The sequence below is a fragment of the Taudactylus pleione genome, unplaced genomic scaffold (genome assembly GCF_031769625.1).
Source record: "Taudactylus pleione unplaced genomic scaffold, aTauple2 ptg000025l, whole genome shotgun sequence".
Classification (NCBI taxonomy): Eukaryota; Metazoa; Chordata; class Amphibia; order Anura; family Myobatrachidae; genus Taudactylus; species Taudactylus pleione.
In genome coordinates this window covers 1,968,516-1,995,352 of record NW_028284427.1, presented here as the reverse complement: position 1 = coordinate 1,995,352, position 26,837 = coordinate 1,968,516, and the positions used below count along the sequence as shown (strand labels likewise).

Here is a 26,837-nt window from a genome sequence, read left to right as displayed (position 1 = left end):
GTCACTCAAATTAGCGTCCAGTCTTTGTACTACGAGCGCACAATTCCCGAGCGCAGTGGGTGACTCATGCATGCGCACATTGAAACCGCAGGCCTGATTGGTAGGAATTATGGAAACAATAGATGTTATAGTTAATGCTCCTGCACGGCTTATCTTCCTCTCCAAACGCTCTACATCTGCCTCCCCTCTCCTACAAGCTCTCCACTGGCTCCCCTTCCCTTTTAGAACCCAATTTAAGGTTCTCACGCTCACTTACAAAGCCCTCACCCAATCTACTCCCATATACATCTCTGATCTCATCTTCCTTCACTCTCCTCTCCGCTCTCTTCGTTCAACTAATGCACGCCGCCTTTCATGCCAGCTGATTACTTCCTCCCACTCCCGCCTCCAAGATCTTGCCCACACTGCTCCCCACCTCTGGGACTCTCTCCCTCTCCCCATCAGACTCTCCACCTCTTTGCAATCCTTCAAACGGGCTCTCAAGACCCACTACTTCATCAAAGCCTTCCAGCTATCAGTCTAACTCCCTGCTACTTGCTCCTTCCTCCCCATCGACCCCATCTGTGTCACCCCTGTTTGTCTTCCCCTCCATTTTAGAATATAAGCTCTTACGAGCAGGGCTCTCTACCCTCTTGTGCTTCTCCCTACTTTAGTTTCATCTACTTCTTACTCACCACTAGGGCACCTAACACTTGGTTGCTTATGTTCTGTTGCTTATCTGGGTGCTACGGTCACTAATGTAGCAATATATATTATCCATGTCCTGTATTGTATTGTTCTGTAAGTCGCTTGTCTACAACTTGTTTATGTACTTTGTAAGGCACTGTGGAACATTTGTGGCGCCATATAAATAAATGATAATAATAATAATAATAGTGAGATTTTAGATGGATTAGGGGGAAAAAGTACTTGGATCAGGTGATGTAATACATGAAGAGTTAAAAAGGCATAATGTATCATGCCAGGCTGTGGGTGGCATAATGTGTGCGCTGATTTAAAAGATGTTCAGGCTAGTTCACACAATACATGAGCCAAACATGTGTGCATTGCTGGGAGACCAAGGCAGCACTAGGACAGAAGGCTCAGCTTAGCCAGGGAAGCCTCAATATCCAAAACACAGTGACAGAGCTGCTCAGTGGGGGATCAGAAAACACGTGTTCCACTCTGCTGTCCTCCAGATGGCTGCACAGGGCAGGAAGTGAGAAGACAAGTGGTAAACACAGCGCCAATGGTACACAAGATTGGCTGACCGAAAACAAATATTTTATCTTGGATCAAGTAATGCTTGGGAGCAAAGTAGCAGATATTTGTTGCATCAGAGCTGTCAGGTTGCGGCCTAGGATCAGCCATTACTCACTTCAGCGCTGGCTTCCCCTGATCTCTAGAGCAGTCAGACGGCAGGTGCGGTGGCGAGTGACACGCTGAGGATTATACCTGGGGTCTGCTAGGATATCCATGTGCTTGCTCCGTGATGTGGTTTCTGCGGTTACCATCATGGACGCAGCCATGACAGTCTATTTTCAACAAACTAACCCTTTACCCAATGGTAGCATTGGTTGCTGTCAGCTGACATTGCCCTCCAATGGACTGATACCTTAGGGTATATAACCGGGCTCTGTACAACAGGAAGTTGCCTGTACAAAGTTGTCATTTCCAATGTAAGCTTGCTGTTGCAGCATTCCAGGGTCCAAAGTTTAGTTCCCTCTAGTGACTTGTTCCTAGTGCGTTCCACGGTGGTGTGTACTCAGAACGTCTTCTGAGTACAATCTGTTTAGAGTCATCTCTTGTGCTAGTTCCGCGGCTGAATCATCAGTGTGTGTACTTAGTACATCACTCAAGAACCATCTCGTGATACCATTCTCCTGTGTCAGTGTTGCGTCTGAAGCCACAGCGTGTGTACTTAGGAATTATGCACTGGTACTTGAATGAAGTCTCCTGTGCCAGTTCTATGTCTGAAGCCGCAGTGTGCGTACTTAGTACCATCTCATTATATCATCCTCCAGTGCCAGCTCTGTGTCTGAAGCCATTAAGTGTGTACTCAATACATCACTTCAATTCAAACCTCCAATATCTATCTCCTGTGCTTCCTTGTGATAGTTTTCTTCCATTTTTCGCATTTGTGCCGGATACCTGACCAAAGGGCCGCGACCTGCTTACTGGGTGAAGCTTAAACCCAAATCGCGCTTGGAGGGGTCACTGGTGAACACCTCCCAGTAAGTTAGACTCCACGCCTTTGGTCAGGTCTCACCACCATCCCGTACTAGTGGATGAGGAAGAGACTAATCCAGGCCACTCGCCTCCTGTTCCCTCCTCCAACTGGATCCACATCTTCTAACCCCATGGCGGAGAATCACCCTAGCCAGATCATGACAGGAGAAGAGGATATTAGGATATTGCATGGAGCCATGACGGTACTGCGACCCTTAATGCCAATAATCTTTTAGTATTGTTATTATTATAATGTGGTTTTACAGTTGAACATGCTGGACAGGCATTGGTAAAATTAAGAAAGGAAGATCAGGGAGGTATAGATTTTGTGTAGGATATAACATACAGTTACACAATACCACCAAGTAACAAGAAATTAGTAAGTGATGAGTTCTTTTTTTCTAATGAAGTAATTTTTCTAAATGTCTAAACATACACAATAACAATATAGCTGGTCTTCCTCCAGGCTCCTTTAACATTGTGAATAGATGCCGTGCGCATCATCTATTCCAGTGGTTCTCAAACTCGGTCCTCAGGACCCCACACAGGTTACGTTTTGCAGGTCACCCAGCAGGTGCACAGGTATATTCATTGCTCACTGATACATTTTGAAACATCCACAGGTGGAGCTAATATATCACTTGTGATTCTGTGTGGAGACCTGGAAAACATGCACTGTTTGGGCTCCTGAGTACAGAGTTTGAGAACCTGTGATCTATTCTAACGCCACAGGAAAGTTGGGGGGTAAGATTTAGCGGAGCTCAAAACCTCAATACAAATTTCATATATAACACTGGGGAACAGTCAATCTGATTTCGATTAATTTTGTTCTCCTGATCATGAATATGCCATGCTTATTTTTCAATTGGCTCTAGTTTTTGAGATATGCATAAGTCTTTAATATTTATGAAAAATTTTATTAAACAATGTTAAAAAAATATATTTTTTATTCTGATTAAATTTGATTAGTAAAATGTTATAAAAAGATACAGGATAATTACATACATAAGTGTTAGGAAGCTATGAGAACTATTTTTGTAGGATTTTCTTTTGTATTCTTGTTGCGGGCAGTCCCTCTGCAGACTCCAACAGTAATCAGCCATCATGTGACGATCCCACCTTCCTTGATATCTTTCTTCCATTTACTGAATATCCTGGTGGAACCGTTCACCCTGTTCTTTGTTTAAATCTCCTAGATTGGACGGGAAGTGATCTAAATGGCTGTACAAAAAATGTTCTTTAATACTCATGTTGGCACCTACTTTCTCAAAACATTTTAGCATACTGTTGACTAATTCATGATAGCTGTCTGCCTTGTGATTGCCTAAAAAATTTTGAATGACAGACACATAGCTCAGCCATGCTTCAGATTCGGTATCAGTCATAGATGTGGTAAAATTTGGATCCTTCACCAGTTTCCGTATCTGTGGGCCGTCAAAAATTCCTGCCTTTCATTTTTCAATACTAAGAGATGGAAATGTTCGACAATTATATGTGAAACAATCGCCTGACTTGTTCAGCGCTTTTACAAATTGTTTTATTAAACCCAGTTTGATATGGAGAGGCAGCAGTATGATTTTTTTCCTGTCAATTGAGGGCTCATGAATGATGTTGGCTTCTCCTATGTTTATAACTTCTCTTGGAGGCCATACGGTTTGCTGCCAGTGCTTTTGTTTTGCACGACTATCCCATAATCATATGTGACAAGGATACTTACTATATCCACTTTGCTGCCCAAGAAGAAAGTTTACCATTTTAAATCGACACAAACAAACCACTGATGCTGAGAATAAACAATTTTTTCTAAGACTAACTTGATATTTTCATACTGTTCTTTAAGTTTTGTTGAATGACCGACAGGAATCGACACAAATCTATTCACATTGTGCAGTCATACGCATTTTAAGCTCCTTTTAGAACTATCCGAAAAGAGCCGCCAGTCTTCTGTTCGCTATGCTGGTAAGCCCATCATCTGGAGAAGTTCCGGAAGATTGTTGCAATACACAAGATTGTTATCGTGGCTAAAGAACCGCGTATGGCTTGCTCTCTATTTTGATACGACGTTATAGTAACATCCGGCTCAAGACAGTTCTTTTCTTGAAGTCTGGATGCTAAAAGCTCAGCTGCTTTTTTCAATAGATTCAAGTCCCAAATTAAATCATTTAGTTCCTTTTGAGAAAATTTGTTTGGAGTAGAGAAACATTCTTCAAACTCACTTTTATCTGTGTTGACACTTGCCCTGGATGAAATTAACATTTCCACATCATCACATTCAACTTCGCACAAAGAACTGATGATTGTAGCAGTCACTCAAGTGATCTTTTGGCTCACACCACATCATAGATATGCGGAAATTAAGTCCTTTTCGATCACCTTTAGTCCAATTGCAGAGTGATTCTACGCAGGTTTTCCAAACTTTGTGAGGCACCCAAATCTTGTCTTGCTGGCTTATGTGATGCCCAAAATCAACCTCATACGCTTGTTTTACGAATACAGTTATATTTTTTCTTTCTTTTGCAACACTATATTTGCCACAAATATAACAAAAAACATCAGGGTTGTTAGTACACCGTCTCCGAGAAGAACTAATTTTTACGGCAAATACGTTTTGTTTCACACATTCAGTACTAACTCCCAACAAAAGCCGAGGATGTACTGAACAAAACAAGCCCAAACGGTGGGAAATTGGTGTGGTGGGACAGAGAGAGGGCCGAACAAAGGAACAAGAGGTGTGGTAACTGCGTCACTCGGTCCTCTCTATTGCTCCTCTCTGTATGCTGGGAGGAGGCGTGGCTGTGGTCTGAGGATGTCCCAGCAGGCTCAGCAGTGCACTGCCACGCCTCCTCCCAGTGTTAGTGAGGAGATATGAATGTGTTGTGTTGCTCCTCTCTGTATGCTGGGAGGAGGCGTGGCTGTGGTCTGAGGATGTCCCAGCAGGCTCAGCAGTGCACTGCCGCGCCTCCTCCCAGCGTTAGTGAGGAGATTTGAATGTGTTATGTGTTTCAAACATGACTATAGCTACATTATCACAAATAAAACAAATTCTTGTTATTGTTGAAAGATGGTAGTTGTTAAAAAAGCAAAACTAAGTTGGTTCTGTTAAGTAAAGCAGGCCTAGACTAGTAAGGTTCTTCAAATGGAGAAAATAATGGCATTTTCTAATTTTTCATTAATTTGAAAACTGGAACCAATTCAGCTATAGCGAAGATCTAATGCGAAAATAGGACCTGTGAGCACTCTCAAACCGATCTTAAATCCTTGGCAAGAAAAAAAATATATTTTTTTGTTCCCCAGTGTAATTATTAAAATGTAACCTATATTATATTCATACAAATGTGGTGTTTATATACATCAAGAAAAATAAAAGAAAAAATGATGGCAGCAAAAAGTGTATTAAATAAAATTAAAATAAAAATAATGCATGAAAGTGAAAGTTTAAACTACAGTAGAAATTTATAATCACTATAATCATATAGATTTTTCTAGTTTCACCTGCATCATAGAGATTTCACTATTCTTATAGGAAAGGTACACCTTAAAGTATTGGGTACAGGTAAGCTGAGGCAATGTGACTTATTTGATTTCTTTTATCCTGACAATGAAAATTGAAAACAAGAGGGAGATTAACATTGGATGATACCCCAGTAAGGATGATCTAATTCATGGTAGCTGAGCTACAAGAACAGCAAGGACTTGGCAGTCTCAGTGCGAACCCCGCAAACTCACTGCTGCAAGATAAAGCTTCACCACAAACATAACCAATGCATCTGCCCCACCCGATGGATGCCGACCTATTCCGTGTCGAAATGGGGCATAAAGGGCTCACCAGGGGAATGCAGTAGTAGTGGCTCTGGCTTAAGGAGGTGTGGCCAGCCTCCAGAGAAGGTTTAGCCAGACAGCACAAAGGCTTGGCTAATCATTAGAGAGTGCATGGTCAGTGTCTTTTTATAAAAATAAAGTAAATACTGATAGTGCATGCATAACTTACCAGATTGATAACAGCAATGCACTGTAATGAATAGTCATGGGAATGTACTATAGTATAACATATGTATAATAATTAAGCACATGATGGTGATCCGGTCTATATATATATCACATGAATGTACTGTACATGTGATAGCGGTAGTGATGGACATCGGAAGCCCGGCATCAAATGGTTGCTGGGTTTCCGACATCAAAACCAGCAATGCAATGGCAACTGACCATGGCATTGCAACAATTCGATAGTATAACCATTGCAATAGTTTTACTTTGAACCAAAAAGGGGGTGGGACCTCGGTGAAAGGAAACGGAGCCTCGTGGCATTCCCGTTCACTTCACTGTGGGAGTGTGGCCAGCACTCTCCGAGATGCTGGGCTGTCCCCAGGCTCCCCCTACAATGTGAATAGATGCCGTGTGAATCATCTATTCTACCGCCGGCGGAGAGTCGGGATGTAAGATTTAGCTGAGCTAAAAAACCTCCAGCCTCGTAAAGCTGCATCCAAAGGCTGGCAACCATCGAATTCTCGCTATTCGATGGAAAAAGTACTTACATTGAGTCGGAAACATCGATGGTTGCTCTATCCCTAAAAAGGGGACCCCGGTACTGACCGGACAGTGCCTAAAACTCAATGAGAACTGCATTAAAGGTGTATAGTAAATGTGAAATACATGCCACTGTAAAAAAAAAAAAATAATCTATTTACGCTTTTACCACTGAGATGACTTAATTTAGGTTAGTGAATGAAGAGCTACATAGCCATTCCAATAACAGGAAACAGGCTGGATTCATTTTGCTAAAACCCACAGCCCACAAAAAGAGAGGGATGTGTGGTGATCGCCCACATTAAATGGCTGGATGGTAAATCTTGTTGTGGTTTCTATAGAAGTGAACCAAGGGGATGTAGTCGGCATCCCGGCATGCGGGATGCCGTGGGTCACAATACCGGCATCGGAATCCTGACCAACGGCATCCCAAAGGTAAGTATCGGGCACTAGGGGGTACTCTGGCCAGCGGCATCCCTGGTTCTGTTCCACCTGGTAACTCACCCTCTATTAGAGTAATAATGTATAATTTGAGTCATTACAGATCACAATTGCAATGGTGTACACAGATCGGATGATGGTATGCACTGCAGTGCACGTGCGTGAGTTTGGATTTTGATCGCACTGTCATCACTTACACAGATACAAAGCTATCGCAGATCGAGGGACACGACTTCAGCGTTTGGAGGTGGTGATGGGGGAGTGTTTGGAGAAACGCATGCGTACCCGTCCGTTTGAGTGCCGTTTCCTGGGCATGCACAAATTAGCCACTGCGACGGCATACGCAGCTTGAGTACCCACTGCGTACGATGACAGCTGCGATTTCTGAGTAAAGACCCCTGCACACTACACGATATTATTAACGATTTGGCCGATTCTGACACATTGAAACGACAAATTATTAAAAATGTGTAGTGCGCTCTCCCGTGGGGCCGTCAGCCTCATCGCCTGATCTTTTGTACATGCAGTAAGATCAGGCGATGTGGCTGACGATCCCATGCAGCGATGAAGGCATTTATGGCGGTCGGGCACCAGATCACCCAGTGTATATGGACCGTTCGATATGTCGGGTTCGTGGGCGACATCACAGGTTACACAATCGTTTTGTGTGTAGTGTACCCAGTTTAAGGTTGGACCTGCTGTCATTTTGCGGGAGGGTCTGATGTTACTCGATGGTACCGATGTACAAGTATGCAAAGTCTTACGTATGTGAGATAGCGGTCTCTATGCTAGCTTTGCGATTGTAAACAGCATATTTTCACAGCATATCTGCGTGCGTAATTGCAGCTGCGATCGCAATAGAAATCTGCAGTGAATCAGGCCCACAGTCTGGAACCTGATCCCTAGAGGAGGGGGTGGTCCCGAGGATTTCCCCTGTACCCCTGTGGACTTGTCCAACCCTGGACCTACTGTACATGTATTTGTAATACCAATTCTAGCAACCATCAATGGGCCTGATTCAGCATGGATTGCTAATACGATAGCGTACACATATGGACGATTGCTGCGTACTTTTTATGCATCGAAGTGCACGTGCGTGAGTTAGCATTGCGATTGCTCTGCGATCACTCACACAGATAAAAAGCAATGGCAGAGTGAGTGACGTCAGGTCCGCATTTGGGGGTGTTGACAGGGGAGTGGTCAGAGAAATGCAAACGTGCCAGTCAGTTTGTACGTCGTTACAGGGGCGTGCATAAATTAGTCACTGCGATGGCATACGCAGCTTGTGTACTCACTACGTGCAATGAGATAAGAAACTTCTGAGTAAGGTCAGACCTGTTGTAATTGTGGGTGAGGGGCTGATGTTACTGATGTGAATGGAGGACTGCGAGGTATTACGGATGTGCGAAAGCGGTAGTGGGCATCTCTATGGTAGCTTTGAAAGTCTCTATAATAGATTTGCGTTTGCAGTCATTAGCATTTTTTCGTAATCGCAACTGCAATCGCAATAGCGATCCGTAAAGAATCAGGCCCCATATACGCAAAATCGCAGCATCTTTAGTAATGTATCAGTCCCAAAGTGGATAATATATGTGCTTTAATACAAACAATAGACTATTTAGATTGTGAAGAAGTGTTATAAGATCTTATGCAAACAGTAGGTGTGCAGGGTATAGCTCTTCTGCAGCCGGTGGTGACCATTATAGCTTCCCCATGTAAAGCAGATTAGTGATTGCAGATGTGGTAAATAAGAAAATAAAAAGGCCTTTGATAAAGAAAATGGTTAGTAATAAAGGATGAAGTGTATCACTTATTTCTTTATAATCAACAGTTTTATAATTTTAGCTGCAAAAACAAGTGTATGAACTTTCATACGCTGTTGCTACATTGTGTGTTTCAACAATTTCATTTATTACACTAAAAAAGATGATATTTACAGACTTATGCCCACAGCCAAACATTAACAATAACATGCTTATATTTCTGTTTTAAATGTATTCATATCTGATTAGTTCAGTTAATTTTGCTCTATCATGTCGAGGGGCGTGATGCCCGATTGGGGGCGGAGCAGGGGGCATGACTGTGCAATCGCATCATTGCGGCTCTGCTCCCACTATACAATGCCGATATTACCGGCAGTGTGCAACAGGGAGGTGGGTCACCATGACGCTCGTCAGCACGAATCGCGTCATCGGCTCCCCCTGGACCGCCCACTTGTATTCTATAAGTAGGCGGCTGCGGGGGGGTAAGTGGATGGCGGGGGGCAGGGAGTACAGGCATGTGGTGGCTGGCCGGGAGACTTGCCCCCTCTTCCGGATGGTCGGAAGCACCACCTGAATATCGGTATGTCATAAATAGTATAAAACATATTGTGACCATGAATGTGACTGCTTCATCTATTAGGAAAGCTGATCTATGGCCATGACTTTGTTAATCATTTGAACCTTTGGTATTTTATTTTAAGAAATATCTGCTCAATGTAACCTCCCATTCTATGGGAGTGTCCTCCAGTCCTCATGCTTTGGCAAAGGGTTGATGTATCCCAGTGGTAAAAGTGTAGACAGTTGATTTTTTCTTTTACAACAGAATGTATTTTACATTTACTAGAATTTACTAAGAAGTCTTACCGCCAGCGAAAACACCATTTATGCCAGCCATAGTTTTTTTGCTTACACAGCATCCCAGTGTTAGATAGACTGTGCTAACATGCACCGAAGCAGGCTATAGGATTACATACAACTCCAGTCACAGTAGCAGAGCATACAATATGTAATAAAGGTTTTCAATCTCCAATATGTGCTTTTACTCACCAGGCAGTCACCTCGAACACAAATATTGTGAGAATCCTTATAGGAACATTGGGTTCCATCGTGTGCTAGTCTTTTCAAGTACACCACATCTCCAGTTTCTTTTGACTGACAGTAAAGATGACATCTTTCTTTTTCTGAATACAACAAAGTAAAATGACCAATGATTATTACATTAGTGGAGCAGATTCATAATTATGTATTATTGAGCTCATTAGCTGACCTAAGATAATAAGTGAAATATTGCTAGGCCTGGTTAACTGTTGAAGGTTAGACTGCAAAGTACAGATGGGCCCAGCTAGTTTGTTGCTCATAGCGCGCCATTCAGGCCTCTGTGTCATGCCATGGAACGTTACGTGATGGCTGTACCTTGGCGTACCGTGGTATTGTTCAACGTAAGATACGCTACGGCATGTAATACAGCATGTAATACAGCGCTTAACCGCTGGGTGGTGAGTGCTCCACTGTTGTAATTTGTACTGAGGGCCTGATTCAGAGCCGGACACTCTGACCAGAGCGCTCGCTCTGAATCAGGGCCCTCCTACCTAACATTGGAGTGGCCTCTTGGACGCTCGCATAGCTGTGGGTTACCACCCACAGCTTATGCGAGCGTCCATGATGATGGTCGCGATGGTCAAGACCATCGCGACCATCGGGCTTGTGACGAGACCCTGCGGTAGGGTCTCGGTGACCGCAAGCCCTGGAGTGATTTTGGCTCTATCAGAGCCAAAATCACTCCCACTGACATCACTAGTGATGTCAGTGGGGCCGGACCCAGACGGTAGGCGTTCTCATGGGAACGCCTCCGTCTGGCAGCCACGCCCCTGGCACGCCCACCAAAGGGTGAATAGTAGAGGATCATAGTACTACGCATGCCCAGTGGGTTGGGAGTCACACACAATGGGATCTCTGGCACATGCCCCGTGGAGGGGTTGCAATGGGATCTCTGGCGCATACCCAGTGGAGCCGCGCCATACGCCAGTTCGCGCTATGCCATGGCGTATGGAAGATCATAGCACTGCGCATGCCCAGTGGGTCGGGAGTCACACACAGCGAAAGTGGGATGTCTGTATTACATACTGACTGTGCAGTTGCAGTTGCACACTTGTGGCACTGTCGGCACTGTCCCAGACTTTGACACCATAGTGATTTCATGACTTTAGAAACTAGTAGTGGGCTCTGTTTAAAAGAGAGGTCGCTGTATTACAAACTGATTGTGTGTTTAAAACCGCAAACTTGCGGCAATGTCGGCACGTCAGCGCTGTGGTGGCTGTCAGCTCCGAGGGTTTACAATGGGATCTTTGGAGTATGCCCAGTGGAGGGGTTGTGATGGGATCTCTGGCGCATGCCCAGTGGAGCCACGCCATACGCCAGTTCGCACTATGCCATGGCATGTGGAAGATCATAGCACTGCGCATGCCCAGTGGGTCAGGAGTCACACACAGTGAAAGTGGGATGTCTGTATTATATACTGACTGTGCGGTTAAAGTTGCACACTTGCAGCACTGTCAGACCTGTCCCAGGCTTAGACACCATAGTGATTTCATGACTTTATTTCATGGCCACTTTTGCTGGCTGTGACTCCCAACCCACTGGGCATGCGCAGTGCTATGATCTTCCATAGGCCATGGCATAGCGTGAACTGGCGTATGGTGCGGCTCCACTGGCATGCTCCAGAGATCCCATTGCAACCCCTCCACTGCGCATGCTCCAGAGATCCCATTGCAACCCCTCCACTGCACATGCGCCAGAGATCCCATTGCAACCCCTCCACTGCGCATGCGCCAGAGATCCCATTGTAACCCCTCGGAGCTGACAGCCAACACAGCGCCAACGTGCCGACATTGCCGCAAGTTTGCGGTTTTAAGTGCACAATCAGTTTTGTAATACTGAGACCTCTCTCTCAAACAGAGCCCGCTACTAAAGTCATGAAATCAATAGTCTGGGACGGCGCCGACATTGACGCAAGTGTGCAGCTTCAAACACACAGTCAGTGTGTAATATAGTGATGTGCGTTCCTGTGAAATATTTTTATATAAAAGTACAGGACTCACACACTTAATTTAATTAATAAACTTCATTAGACATTCTTCTACAGCCCTGATTCCATGAGGAAAACGCTGTACTACAGTATATTGTACAGAATCACTGCTTCTGTCAGCCTATCATTGGGCGGTGATATAGAAAATGCATTAGAAATCAGATGCATGCGCTGTGTAGTTTAGGAAAAGTTGTATTACACATTATGACTTTTTTTTCAGTGCTACGCTATGTTCCCTTACGAAAGGCGCGACTCATGGCGTAGTGTGTGGCGTGCCATGCATGGCGCGCTACATGGCGTATGGAGCAACAAACTAGCTGGGCACACCTGTATTTAACTCTTTGAGTATTTGTCTCAGTAATGTTTTGAAAATGTATTGTGCATTCCTAGGAGGTGACAAGGAGGTGGCTGAGTGGACACACGGAAATGGGCGTTTTTTGGGAGCGTCGCACGCATGTCGTTGTGGTTGCATGCAGAGACGCAGAGTCGTTCACAAAGGAAGCCATATTCATATGAAGAACATGCACCTGCCATTGGGCAGGTGCAAGATTCGATGGTGCTACAAGCGGTATTCAAGCGCCTGAAGACGCTCAAAGTGGATGTCTCAGTCCTTGCAGATGCACGGATGTACACCATTGAGGGACTTGTTGCAGTAGTTGTATAAAGTCACAGAACCAATACTGGCAAAAGATACAGACACTGATGCTGCAGCGTCTGACTCAAACTGTGCTGATTAATTTCATATATAACACTTGTAAATCTGTGTCCAAAGGAGACTGTAAATGGAACATGGTGTGGAATAGAGCTGTGACCACTGCATCGTAATGCTTCACATGCTGAGTGACTCATCGCACAGAGATATATAAGTGTCACATATAAAATCAGCACAGACCCCTGGTATGTCCTGGTAGCATCGCATTGCAACTTAGACGCATTTTCGGCAAATAAAAAAAGACGCAAAAAAGACGCCCGACGCTAGCAGAGTCTCACGGGACCAGACATCTCAAAAGGGCAGTGTCGTATCTATAATGGGTGCAGTGTGTGTGGGGCACACCGCACACCCTGCACCCATATTAGTCTAAACGCACCTGTCCGTGGTCCCACGTCGGGTGTCAGCGATGCTCAGAACACTGGAAAAATGGCCTCCGGTGCTCTGCGCATGCGTAGTAGACTCTGGGCACACTCCAGTGCCCAGAGTCTACTAATGGTCCGGTGACTGGCCATCCGCATCAGTCGGCTGTCGGCCACCGGGGAGAGAGGAGGGGGCTCCGCACGGGGAGTGCACATGGGCCCCCTCCTCTCTTAAGACGCCCCTGCGAAAGGGGCGCCTTTGGTGTGACTATAGCAAGACGAGTGAGGACATACAGTATCTGTATACTGTCTGCATTAGTCTGTACTTATGCACCATTTCATCCCCTTGTATGGTGCTACAGAATCCTTATGCCACCTTATAAACAATTAAACAATGACAATAATGCCAAACAATTGTAGATACATTTGAGGTATGACAATTATTTGGTTACATCTTACAGTCTACAAACAAGCCAACAGTACACTGTTTATATATATATTTATATTTATTATCAGGGCACAGTCGTGCCCTTATTTTAAGGCTGCATCTAAAAACCTACAATTCTCCCATAGAGAATTCCGGTGGGGGGGCCATGGTGTTTAAGGGGCCACACCTCAAAAGCTATTGGAGTACCGAGCTGAAATTTGGCACGGACGGGTAGAACTGTCGCTCGGTGCTGCATGCCAAATTTTTATAAACATAAATAAATGAGGATTTGGGAGTAATCTAAGGTTCCAACTGTCACTTTTTTCTGACATTCTCAATTAGGACCACTTTTCTGCTATTCTCTATGGCAGTGGTTCCCAAACTGTGCGCCGCGGCACCCTGTGGTGAGTCGGGACAAATGCAGGGGTGCCTCAGGTTGGTGGTCCAGCGCCAAATTAAATTCTTTATGGTCAATTTAATTTATATATGTGCACAAAAAGAAGCACAAACCTGTCCACTACTATGACAGGTAAGCATAATTTACTTTACTGTACTACTTCAGTTAATTTTTTTCTGAACTTCTCAATAACAAACTTTTGGCTTAGGGGTGCCGTGAAAACAATGCTCATGCACTAGGGTGCCGTGATTCAAAAAAGTTTGGGAACCACTGCTCTATGATTTTTTTTTTGGGAAGGCATAACTCAGGGTAGGGGGCAAATTTAGACTTGTGGTTTGTTTTATTAAGTAGCAATTGTTCCAGGGTAGGGCCTTTTAGGGTTCAGGTAAATTAGAAAGTTACAGTTTTTAAACTATTACCTCAAGAATGCGCCATTGAATAGATAGGAAATTTCAACTTGTTGTGCAGCCGCAGTAGGAGCCTTCACCACTCAGTGTGGCTTCATTTGGGTGCACAAAGATGGCCGTCGTTTGCAGGCTTTAGCTGTGGTGTGCTCGGGGGAAAGAAGCACCCATTAGCTGCAGCGGGACCCGGGGGAAAAGTGCGGGGCGGTAGCGGGTGTTACCTGCGGCCAGAACCCGGGGACAGTAGCGGGCCTTAGCAGCAGTGGTACGGGTGGCGGTGGGGCACCCGTTAGGACCCGGGGAGGTAGCAGCACACAGATGCAGGCTCGGATCTGGAAGATCCGTGATACCTGCTTCCCCAGGCCCAGGTTGATAGCCTGGGGCTATCCCCAGCACCCCTGGGCGGTGGGTGCTGGGTTGATTGTGTCAAGTGTGGTGCAAGTAAAGAGTTAAATATTGGCTTTTGCTGTGGAACTACAGTTCCCAGCAAGCCTTCCCCGCATGCTGGTACTTGGAGAGCCACAAGTATCAGCATGTGGGGCATTATGGGCCTGCTGGTACCTGTAGTTCCACAGCAAAAGCAATATTAAAAAACCACAGAACACACACCGTAGAAAAGTAAAATCTTATTAAAACATACATGCACACACACATGTACTCACACATGCACACACTATCTCACATACTCACCTAGTATCCCTGTAGCCAATCTGTCCTCTTCTCCAGTAGATAATACTATGGATTACCTGTTATAAAAATTCCATACTCACCTCCTCCTATGCGTGGATCTGTCCTCTTCAGACAATCCAGGGTCTTGGCACAAAAAAATTGACTTCAATGGTGAGAACCAAGTGTGCCCTTTTAGAAAATGGCGCCTCAGCACCATTTTTGAAGTTCAAATATGGCCGCCGCGAGCCAATCACGGCTCGCGACATCCTCGCCCCACCCCCTCGGGTGACTTATATACAGCCAGCGCGAGGAGCTGTCCACTCAGTCCGTCGGCCGGGGAGCAGGAGAGAAGACCAGCTGAAGCAAGAAGACGCAGCGGAAGCCCTGGATGAGCAGCAGCCGTGCAAAACAGCTTAAAGGCCACCGCCCTCCTGGTGAAGAGGCCGTAGAAGTCCTGGGGGAAGCATCAGCCATGTAAAAGAGCTTAAAGGCTGCTGCCCCCCAGGTGAAGGTGTGGCAAAATAAAATACTTAAAAAAATTGTGTCTTTTTTAAAAAGGTTAATATTTCTTTTGCAGGGGTACTATAGGTACCAGCAGGCCCTTAATGCCTCGCTGGTACTTGTGGTTCTCCAAGTGCTAGTAGTATTTGGGGGGGGTCCCCAGCTCCCCAGGAATCCCCGGCCTGAGCTGACTAGCCATCAGGGGTGATGCTTTGGCTGGGGAGCCAGGTGAAAGGGTTCTGGTAAATACAGGGGGACCAGTTTTTGTTTGTCCACCCGCCTCTTGAGGATTGACCACAAGTTTTCAATGGGATTAAGATCTGGGGAGTTTCCTGGCCATGGACTCAAAATTTTGATAAGTTTATATAATGCATGCTGAGACCATTCTTGTGTGGGGTTGCTTCTCAGCCAAAGGGGTGGGATCACTCACAATTTTGGAGAACACAGCCATGAATAAAGAATGGTACCAAAACATCCTCCAATAGCAATTTCTCCCAACCATCCAAAAACAGTTTGGTGATGAACAATGCCTTTTCCAGCATCCACCAAAAGTGATAACTAAGTGGCTCGGTGAACAAAACATCGACATTTTGAGTCCATGGCCAGGAACTCCCCAGACCTTAATCCCATTGAGAATTTGTGGTCAATCCTCACGAGGATGATGGACAAACATCACCCACAAATTCTGACAAACTACAAGCATTGATTAGGCAAAAATGGGCGGCCATCAGTCAGTATGTGGCCCAGAAGTTGATTGACAGCATGTCAGGGCGAATTGCAGAGGTCTTGAAAAAGAAGGGGCAACACTGCAAATATTGAATCTTTGCATAAACTTAATGTAATTGTCAATAAAAGCCTTTGACACTTATGAAATGCTTGTAATGTTACTTCAGTATACCATAGTATACCATAGTAACATCTGATAAAAATGTCTAAAAACACTGAAGCAGCAAACTTTGTGAAAACCAATACTTGTGTCATTCTCAAAACTTTTGGCCATGGCTGTATATTGTATATATACAGTATATACAGTCAGGTGCATAAATATTGGGACATTGACAGAATTTTCATATTTTGGCCTCTATTCACCACCACAATGGCTTTGAAATGAAACAAACAAGATGTGCTTTAACTGTAGACTTTCAGATTTAATTTGAGGGTAATTACATCCAAATCAGGTGAACGGTGTAGGAATTACAACGGTTTCTATATGTGCCTCCCACTTATTAAGGGGCCAAAAGTAATGGGACTATCAACTCAAAAGCTATTTCATGGATAGGTGTGGGCTATTCCTTCGTTATTTCATTATCAATTAAGGAGGTAAAAGGTCTGGAGTTGATTCTAGGTGTGACATTTGCATTTGGAAACAGTTGCTGTCGACTCTCAATATGAGATCCACAGAGCTGTCACTATCAGTGAAGCAAGCCATCATTAGGCTGAAAAATCAAAACAAACCCATCAGAGATAACAAAAACATTAGGTGTGGCCAAATCAACTGTTTGGAACATTCTTAAAAAGAAAGAATGCACCGGAGAGTTCAGCAACACCAAAAGACCCGGAAGACCACGGAAAACAACTGTGGTGGATGACAGAAGAATTATTTCCCTGGTGAAGAAAAACCCCTTCACAACAGTTGGCCAAATCAAGAACACTCTCCAGGAGGTAGGTGTATATGTGTCAAAGTCAACAATCAAGACTTCACAAGAGTGAATATAGAGGGTTCACCACAAGATGTAAACAAAAACAGGAAGACCAGATTAGAGCCATTACAGTTCTGGAACAACATCCTATGGACAGATGAGACAAAGATCAACTTGTACCAGAGCGATGGGAAGAGAAGAGTATGGAGAAGGAAAGGAACTGCTCATGATCCAAAACATACCACCTCATCAGTGAAGCATGGTGGTGGTAGTGTCATGGTGTGGGCATGTATGGCTGCCAATGGAACTGGTTCCCTTGTATTTATTGATGATGTGACTGCTGACAAAAGCTGCAGAATGAATTCTGAAGTGTTTCGGGCAATATTATATGCTCATATTCAGTCAAATGCTTCAGAACTCATTGGACGGTGCTTCACAGTGCAGATGGACAATGACCCGAAGCATACTGCAAAAGCAACCAAAGAGTTTTTTAATGCTAATAAGTGGAATGTTATGCGATGGCCAAGTCAATCCTCTGACCTGAATCCAATTGAGCATGCATTTAACTTGATGAAGACAAAACTGAAGGGAAAAGCCCCAAGAACAAGCAGGAACTGAAGACATTTGCAGTAGAGGCCTGGCAGAGCATCACCAGGGATGAAACCCAGTGTCTGGTGATGTCTATGCGTTCCAGACTTCAGGCTTTAATTGCCTGCAAAGGATTTGCAACAAAGTATTAAAAAGTGAAAGTTAGATTTAGGATTGTTTAGTTTGTCCCATTACTTTTGGCCCCTTAAAAAGTGGGAGGCACATATAGAAACCGTCGTAATTCCTACACTGTTCACCTGATTTGGATGTAATTACCCTCAAATTAAATCTGAAAGTCTGCAGTTAAAGCACATCTTGTTTGTTTAATTTCAAAGCATTGTGGTGGTGAATAGAGGCCAAAAGAGGAAAATTCTGTCAATGTCCCAATATTTATGCACCTGACTGTATATATATATATATATATATATATATATATATCTACTATATAAAAGCAAAAATTTGTCCTTCTGTATTTCTATACAAATCCACAGTTTACAAGCCAAGATCGTGAAATACGAGTGTATTCAAACACGGCCGAGGCAACTAAAATAAATTTGAAATCAAAATGAATTACTGTTAATTTTGAATGAATTAAAAAACACAATTTTTGCTGGATGCTCATTGTGGGGCCTTGCATACAGTACTGCAGTCTGCTGCCTCCAGTGGTGATATTTAAGATATTTCTTATCTCTACTATTTATACTATTTCTGTCCTTCTGTCTTTCTATACAAATCCACAGTTTACAAACCAAGATCTTGAAATTTTACATACGAGCATATTAAAACACGCCCGAGGCAACTAAAACAATTTGAAATTGAAATTAATTACTGTTAATTTTTAATTAAAAACCACAATTTTGGCTGTACGCTCATTGTGGGTCCTCACGGCATATGGGTAGGGCCTCGGAGTGAGCTTTTTGTGTTGTCATGTTTTGTCATGATCTTAATGTTTATTATCGAAGTGAGCTTTAGCAGGCTTTCCAAGCATTCTCAGCTGTCTGACTATACCAATTTACGCACCAACACTGACTTGTTTCTTCCAACTGTGTCAAAATTATGACTTTGCAAGGACCCTGCTGTACTGTGAGCTGCCAAAATATTACACATGGAATGCTTCTCGAAAAATTTTTAATGCGCAGAAAAAAAAGCGAGTCGCTGTAGATGGTCATCCTGGTATCAGAGCAACAGAAGCTCTTGGCCGTGTTTACACTGTACATCCGACACGTTTTGAATGCTTCCATCTCTGAAGTTTGCTTTACATCGTTACAGGTACTACTTCCTTAGAAGACCTTAAGACTGTTGATGGGGAAGTTCGTCACACTTTTCGTGAGGCCTGCCTAAGGATAGGTTTGTTGGAGGATGATGTGTAAACAAACATTCTTAAAATCCCGGGCAATGCTGGGTACTCCAGCTAGTGTATATTGACTGAATAGGACTAATTTCACCATACTTAACAGTCATTTTTATGGTAGTTTAGAAACACAATGCCAGTGATTTTTTCACTTTAAGCCACATAAGTTACTATCCAGTGGTTTACAAGTGCTAGCTGAAATCACCAGCGACGTGGTGTGATTTCAGAACCTCTACTGCATGTCATTTAGGGAAAATCACCATCACCATTATGTCAGTAACAGGCTGTGCTTCTTAGCATTGTTTCCAGTCTACTAATGACCCCTGCATATACCGAAGCAGGGTAATTTTGTGCCAGGAATTGCAGCACTGCCCGGAGTGTATAGGCCCACACCCTACAGCCTCCAAAGTACATACCGGGGAGCTCTGCAGCAGCGCTACAGACTGCAGGGTGCCGTTAGAGAAATGAAAAAAAAAATGACAATGTTCATCTTTTTGTAACCCATCATTTTAAAGAAGACACCTCCACTCATCACTGCCACATGCAGTGACCTTCAAGTAATAATGAGAGATTACCTGCTGCCTTATTTTGTTTTACAATTGGTAAGCATACAACATCTATTTGATACTTATCCCTCTCATATACAGTGTACACTATATTCTATTTTCTTTTCTTAGTACACTATCCTGTCATCACCTTCCACGAGATTGGAGAAGCACTGGAGCCACCCCTTTCGATATCAAAATGTGACCTACAAATTCGGAAGGAGTACAGGTTGAGTCTCCCATATCCAAATATTCCGAAATACGGAATATTCCAAAATACGGAATATTTTCAGCATGACTGAGATAGTGAAACCTTTGCTTTTTGATGGTTCAATGTACACAATCTTTGTTTAAGGCACAAAATTATAAAAAATAAAGTATAAAATGACCTATAGGCTCTGTGTGTAATGTGTATATGAAACATAAATTAATTTCATGCATGTACACAAACTTCGTTTGAACCACAAAATTATTGAAAATATTGTATAAAATTACCTTCAGGCTGTGTGTATGAGGTGTATATGAATCATAAATGCATTCTGTGTTTAGATTTGTGCCCTATTCCTAAGACATTTCAGTATGGTATACAAATATTCCAAAATACGGAATATTCTGATATCCAAAATACCCTTGGCCCCAAGCATTTTGGATATGGGAGACTCAACCTGTATATAATGTCAAGAGGCTTGGAATTGTTTTGAAACCTCCTCTTCACTACCTCTATCAGTTGGAGTACCGCAAGGCTCTGTCTTAGGGCCTCTGTTATTCTCAGTCTATACCTCCTCTCTTGGCAAACTAATCAGCTCTTTTGGATTTCAGTACCATCTGTATGCGGATGATACTCAAATCTACCTATCTTCCCCAGATTTATCACCATCTGTACTGGTCCGTGTTACGGAATGTCTTTCTGCAATTTCATCTTGGATGTCATCTCGCCACCTGAAACTTAATATTTCTAAAACAGAATTAATTATATTTCCACCAGCCAATAACAGTTACCAACCTGATCTCTCTATCACTGTTGATAACTCGACAATCCACCCTGCCCCGCAAGCTCGCTGCCTTGGTGTCATCCTTGACTCTGAACTGTCCTTTGTTCCCCACATTCAATCTGTCTCAAAATCATGTTACATACATCTAAAAAACATATCCAAAATTCGACCATATCTCACACAAGACACTGCAAAAACTCTAATCCATGCACTTATTATTTCCCGTATTGACTATTGCAATAGTCTCCTTACTGGTCTTCCCAAAAACAGGCTATCTCCATTACAATCTGCAGCTGCAAGGTAATCTTCCTTGCCGAACGTTCATCGTCTGCTGCCCCGCTCTGTCAGTCCCTCCATTGGTTGCCGGTTTTCTACTGTATTCAATACAATATACTCTTACTTACACATAAGGCTATTAACCAAACCACACCAACATACATCTCCTCACTCATTTCAAAATATCTCCCAACCCGACCTCTCCGCTCAGCACAAGATCTGCGTCTCTCATCCCCATGCATTACTTGCTCCCATTCACGGTTACAGGACTTTCGGGCTGCACCCACTCTATGGAATGCCTTACCACGCACAATACGACTTTCCTCTAGTCTCCAATCCTTCAAGCGATCCCTGAAAACTCACCTCTTCAGGCAAGCTTATCAGATCCCAGAACCACCCACATTACCTTCATAACCTCCATATGTAATTACATCCCATTTTACAGTCCACACACAACCTCACACATCGTCTTTCTCTCACATCCTCATGACATTTGGCCGACATTCCGGTGTAAATGGATCATGCAGCCCACCAAGAAACTGTGCATTCTGGCTGGACCAAAATGCAATATATAGCACCTATCCTTGTGTATCAATGCCTATTTCCCTATAGATTGTAAGCTTGCGAGCAGGGCCTTCCTACCTATATATCTGTCTGTTATTACCCAGTTTTGTTCTATTAATGTTTACAATTGTAAAGCACAACGGAATATGCTGCGCTATATAAGAAACTGTTAATAAATAAATAAATAAACCATTATGAATACGGGATGTAGTTAATTTAACGGTAGCTGAGAGGCCGACTGTCTGAATCCCGATGTTAGAATCCCGACCCAGAACTAAAGATAGGCTTCGAAATACCGACGCTTATCTTTAGCCCGACAACGGCATCCCGACCGAAGGTAAGCGGGGCTTTCTAGCTGTTGGGAGGGAGAGTTAGGGTTAGACAGCCCCCCGGGAGGGTAGTGTTATGCCAGGATAAGGGGGGGCTAGGGTTAGGCACACCCAGGGGGTGGTTAGGGTTAGGCACCACTAAGGCAGAGTTAGAGGAGGGAGAGGGGTAGGGTTAGGGTACTTTCCTCCCCTGTCGGCATCTTCTCCCTTCGGGTTTCTGGGGTCGGGATATGAACCAGCTGCCAGGACTTCATACCCATTCCATGTATACTACCCAACTATTATAATTTAGATGTGACAGTCCAATTTTGAGGACTCTGGGCCTGATTCAGCAGCATACGCAAATGCGATCGTAGCTGCGATTTTGCGCGGAACGCAGCTGCGAATATATACTAATGCCTGTCACAGCTCAGCCAGCATAAAGACACCCACTGCTGCCTTCTCATATCCGTCCAATGTCGCTGTTCTGCATAAACATTGGTACCATCGACGCAGATCGGCATGGTACGCAGCATTTACTGACCAGTTGCAAATACGGCAAGACTCCTCGTACGCAGAGAGATCTCACACTGCGTATGCAATCGCAGTAGCTAATTTATGCACCCTCATGAAATGGCGTTTAAACAGACAGACATGCCTGGATTTTTTATGTCCATCCCCCGTCACCACCTCCAAACGCTGAAACCCTATCACTCACTTTGCGATGGATTCATCTGTGTCCGCAATGTGATCGCTGCACATGCGCAGTGTGGCTTATCCGCATGCACGATGGCAAACAATTGCTCGATCTGACAATTGGGACAGTTTAATTATGATTGGGACAGAAGGTTGGGAGGAATGTTCTATTCACTGGTGGTCTATGTGCAGCGATGATGGTCACTGCCATGCTATCTGTATTGTATAGAGGTCACTGCCATGCTCTCTGTATTGTATGGAAGTCACTGCCATGCTCTCTGTATTGTATGGTGGTCACTGCTGTGCTCTCTGTATTGCATGGCTGTCACTGCCATGCTCTGAGGTGGGTGTGGTAGTGTAGTACAGGCAGTGATACTTAGTATTGAGAAAGTGATGTCTGCATGCTCCATTTAAAAGTGAAGACAACCCAGAACCACAGAATAAATGCAGCAGACACTGTCACCATATATGCCAATACATATAATAAATATGGGTGGTCTGTTCGGTCTCTGTCATGCAGGAACAGGAGGATGGGTAACTTTTTCCGAGGAGGTGCAGTGAGGGATGGGAGGGGGTACAACGTGGCACAGAGGATAACTTATTAATGACGAAAGGAGGTGAGAGCGCTGACTATCCACAAACAAAATCTGTTTTATTTTAAAAACAACAAAATCAAAGTGAACAGCTAAGCTCCAGGTTTGGTCGGAAACTGCCCTCCAGTGGTCAAGGGCCAAGTCATGCGAAAATGGTACTGACATGCCAGTTGTGTAGTCCACTATATTCAGAAATTACAATTAAACCATTCACACAAACTTACCTTCCGGATGCTCATATGGTAGCCAGTGATGTTTAGTATTTTGATATTCAAAGAATGGATCCCATTGTCGGCACTGGTCCTCTCTGAAATCCTCAAAATCTTTGCCACAATCTTCAGTGTTGCAGAGCTGTAGCTCATAGCTTGGCCCCACACATGAACGACCTCCATTAGCTGGGCTAAATACAAGACAGTATAAGTACAGTGTTAGTGGAACATTTAAATTTTCAGTAGACAATTGCATGTTTGGAGAGTACTGTCCTTAACACAATATTTCATGAGTAATGAACACCTAAAAAAATTGGGGGTTATTTATGCAATGAAGGTGCCTTGTGCCTGCCCTTGCACAAACATGAAGACACACAGTGGGAAGTGCCTAAATTACACCTTGCATTTAAAACATAAAATATGAAGTACCTGACTAATACCCAGCTTACTTTTGTGGTAAGGGGGTAAAGCAGTAGGACCTATCATCAAGGTGTCTCTGGTCAGGGCCAGATGTATGACTCCTCTGAATGAACATCCAAATATGTGAAGCAGATCAGTCCAGCTCATGTTGGCTCCTGGCACTAGAAGGGAAACTTCTGTATGAATAAGTGGACAGCGGTAGGTGGGGAGTTTGATTGAGGAAGTACACCTGTCATACCATAACACAGGTGTCCTAAAATAAGCACAGGGAGAACAGAAACCTCCCACAAAGCAGAAGCTGACTTGATCTTGATATTGATGAATACAGACCATGGCAAAGGGATATCATGATCCTTGTGACATGTTGGGGTATATTTACTCAAGTGCGGGTTTTTAGAAGTGGAGATGTTGTCCATAGCAACCAATCAGATTCTAGCTATTATATTTTATAAAGTGCTAGATAAATAAGTAGAATCTAATTTTTTGCTATGGACAACATCTCCACTTATAAACACCTACACTTTAGTAAATATACCCCTTTGTGTTTTAAGCAGGAGGTATCAGAAAAGTTACCGCTTGTTCCATAGTTTGTACCTTAGTTTCTTCTAATTAAATGAGGTATAAACACAGCAGTATTTTTGGAAAGTTGGCTAAAAGAGGGGCTGAGAAAAGGAGACAAAGATGGCTTTGCATCTAATGCATAGGTGTGCATCAGACATGAATACATCCAGGGACTGGAGGCCAAGCTTAGCCATCTCAGGAGGACACACAAAAGCAGGCACATTATTGCAAACATATATATAATATACTTACTTATACAAATAATCCTGTCATACATTTATTGCAACAGACCATCAGCTTCAGTAATACAGAAGAATGTGAGGTGCAGGCTCTAGTGTCGTCTTGCAGTATGTTTAAAGCGGCAATCATTTAAAAGGCAAGACCAGATTGGTGTGATATGGCTAAACTCACCGGAATCCCGCCAGAGTCTGCATCTTGCAGACTATTATACAAGTCCCCATTGGATAGAAATAAGGGGTTTGGGTACGAGATGCCAGCGCTCAGGATCCCGGCGGTCAGAATCCCAACGCTAGCATACCAACAGAGTTAGGATACCGACACCTGTCGGTAAGTATACTAACCCTAACCCTCCCTCCCCGCAGCCTAAACCTAACCTTCACCTCACACATCCTAAATGGACCCCCCCTGCAGCCTAACTCTAACCCTCCCTCATAGTGCCTAACCCTAACCCTTCTCCTAGTACTTAACCATAATTCTAATGCTCCCCCTAACCCCAATTTTTACCATCGGGATGCTGGCGCCAGAATTCTGACTGGTGTCGGGATTCTGGCACCGGCATCCCAGCAGCTGGGATCTCAACTGTATCCCAAAATAAGGTACCAGCCTCATAATTATATAAAGGCTGTGAGCAGTGGCGGAACTAGCGTCGGTGCAGCCGGTGGCTTACACCGGGGCCCGCTGTGGTGCAGGGGCCCATAGCTGTCTGCAACCAACAGCGCCACTGCACCCGCTGCCAGTGTCCCCCGGGCCCCACAGTATTTAGTGCAGTGCAGATCGCAGTGAGAGCAGTTTGCACTACACAGTAACAAACACACTGACACTGGTACTGCATAGGAGGGGCCTACTAGGGGTACAGTATGGGTGGGGCGGTACTGGGGGCACTGTATAGAGGGGGTGGCCACTACTGGAGGCACTGTATAGGGAGGACTACTACTGGGGGCAATACATATGGGGGACTACTACTGGGGGCACTGCATAGGGGGGATCACTTCTGGGGGTACTGCAAAGGGGGACCACTACTGGGGGCACTGTATATGGGGCACAACTGGGGGCACTGCATAGGGGGACCACTACTGGGAGCAGTGCATAAGGGGACCACTACTGGGGGCACTGCATAGGGGGGCCCAACGCATGTTCTTGCACCTGGGCCCACCACTCTCTAGTTCTGCCACTGGCTGTGGGTAAAAGAAACAAAAATCATAAGTATTAATTATAGTAAAAACACCTTATGAAGTCAAAGAGGATCAGTCATCATTGGGTGTTTATAAAAATACATTGTAACTTTATTATTATACAAATATTGCTTCCAACTGCAAGCTCATGTTGGTGATGCTTTGCTTGGAAACTAATTGTAGTGAGATCACAATAAGGCCTTGTGAATAAAGGTTTGGCCTAGTAGATATCCCCTTCTCCTCCTGGATTATGGATTTCCTCCTTCTGGGAGGGAGCAGCCAGATCGGCATGACTGGGGGGGGGTGGCCAGCAAATGGGGGCGGGGCTGGCCAGACGACGAGTGTCTGCGGGCGGGGGGCGGAGCCACCCAATCACGTAATTTTGTCCCCGCCCCCGCTACATACTGCCGATATTACAGGCAGTGTGAAGCAGGGGGCGGGGCCAAAATGACGCGATTCTGCGTGAAGCGCGTCACGGCCCCACGCCACTGTGGGGGTTTTACATGTAATTGCGGGGGGATAGGAGGGTCGCTGGCAGCCGTGAGGCTTGCCTGCCTTCCCGTGAGGTCGGAGCGGCACCCGATTTTTGGGAGGCTCCGACCAAATTGGGAGGGTAGGCAAGTATGGGATTAATATGTTTACCTGCTTGCTATCATACCGATATCTATATATGTATTGTAAAGTAAGTACTGTACAGTACAATACAGGGTATTATGTTTTCTTACATGTCGCCTGCGTGGTCACCCCCTCACTGCCATGTGAATGTTCCTTTGTTCTGTAAAAGATGCATTTAGTTGCTTCAGAATAAATACAACCACACTAATAAAAAGAGCTAGGATCATTTCTATTTACCTATTATACCCTAGTATATTTAATACTATTAAACTAAATCCTATCCCTTTATACAATCGCACGTGGTGCTGTTCGTAATATGTTGGAGCCCTACAAGGTAACTTCTGGTCTGGACAGACAGTGGAACTACTGTGTGACAAAGGAATCTCTCATAGCAGTAGTAATTACAATGCACATCGGCAGCGCAGGGCAGTTTGTTCAGTGCTGATGTGGAATCACTACTCTGGCCGGCCTGGGTGCAAGGAAATAGCATGAGAGTTGAGGAGCTGCCGTAAGTTTCAGTGTTTCAAGTAGCTTGCACAGGCTTAACTCTCTTTAATATATAGACCCATGAAAA

The 26,837-nt window shown here is 44.3% G+C and overlaps 1 protein-coding gene across 1 annotated transcript in view; it reads right to left on the bottom strand.

Annotated features, from left to right (window-relative positions):
• Positions 1 to 26,837, bottom strand: part of LOC148539621 (A disintegrin and metalloproteinase with thrombospondin motifs 2-like) — a 975,120-nt gene that overhangs the window by 393,535 nt on the left and 554,748 nt on the right. The window contains exons 12-13 of the mRNA XM_088451253.1: positions 23,271 to 23,446; positions 9,987 to 10,120 (exon numbers count right to left, since the gene is read on the bottom strand). Of these exons, the coding sequence (XP_088307379.1) occupies positions 9,987 to 10,120; positions 23,271 to 23,446 (310 nt within the window). The remainder of the gene's footprint in view (positions 1 to 9,986; positions 10,121 to 23,270; positions 23,447 to 26,837) is intronic.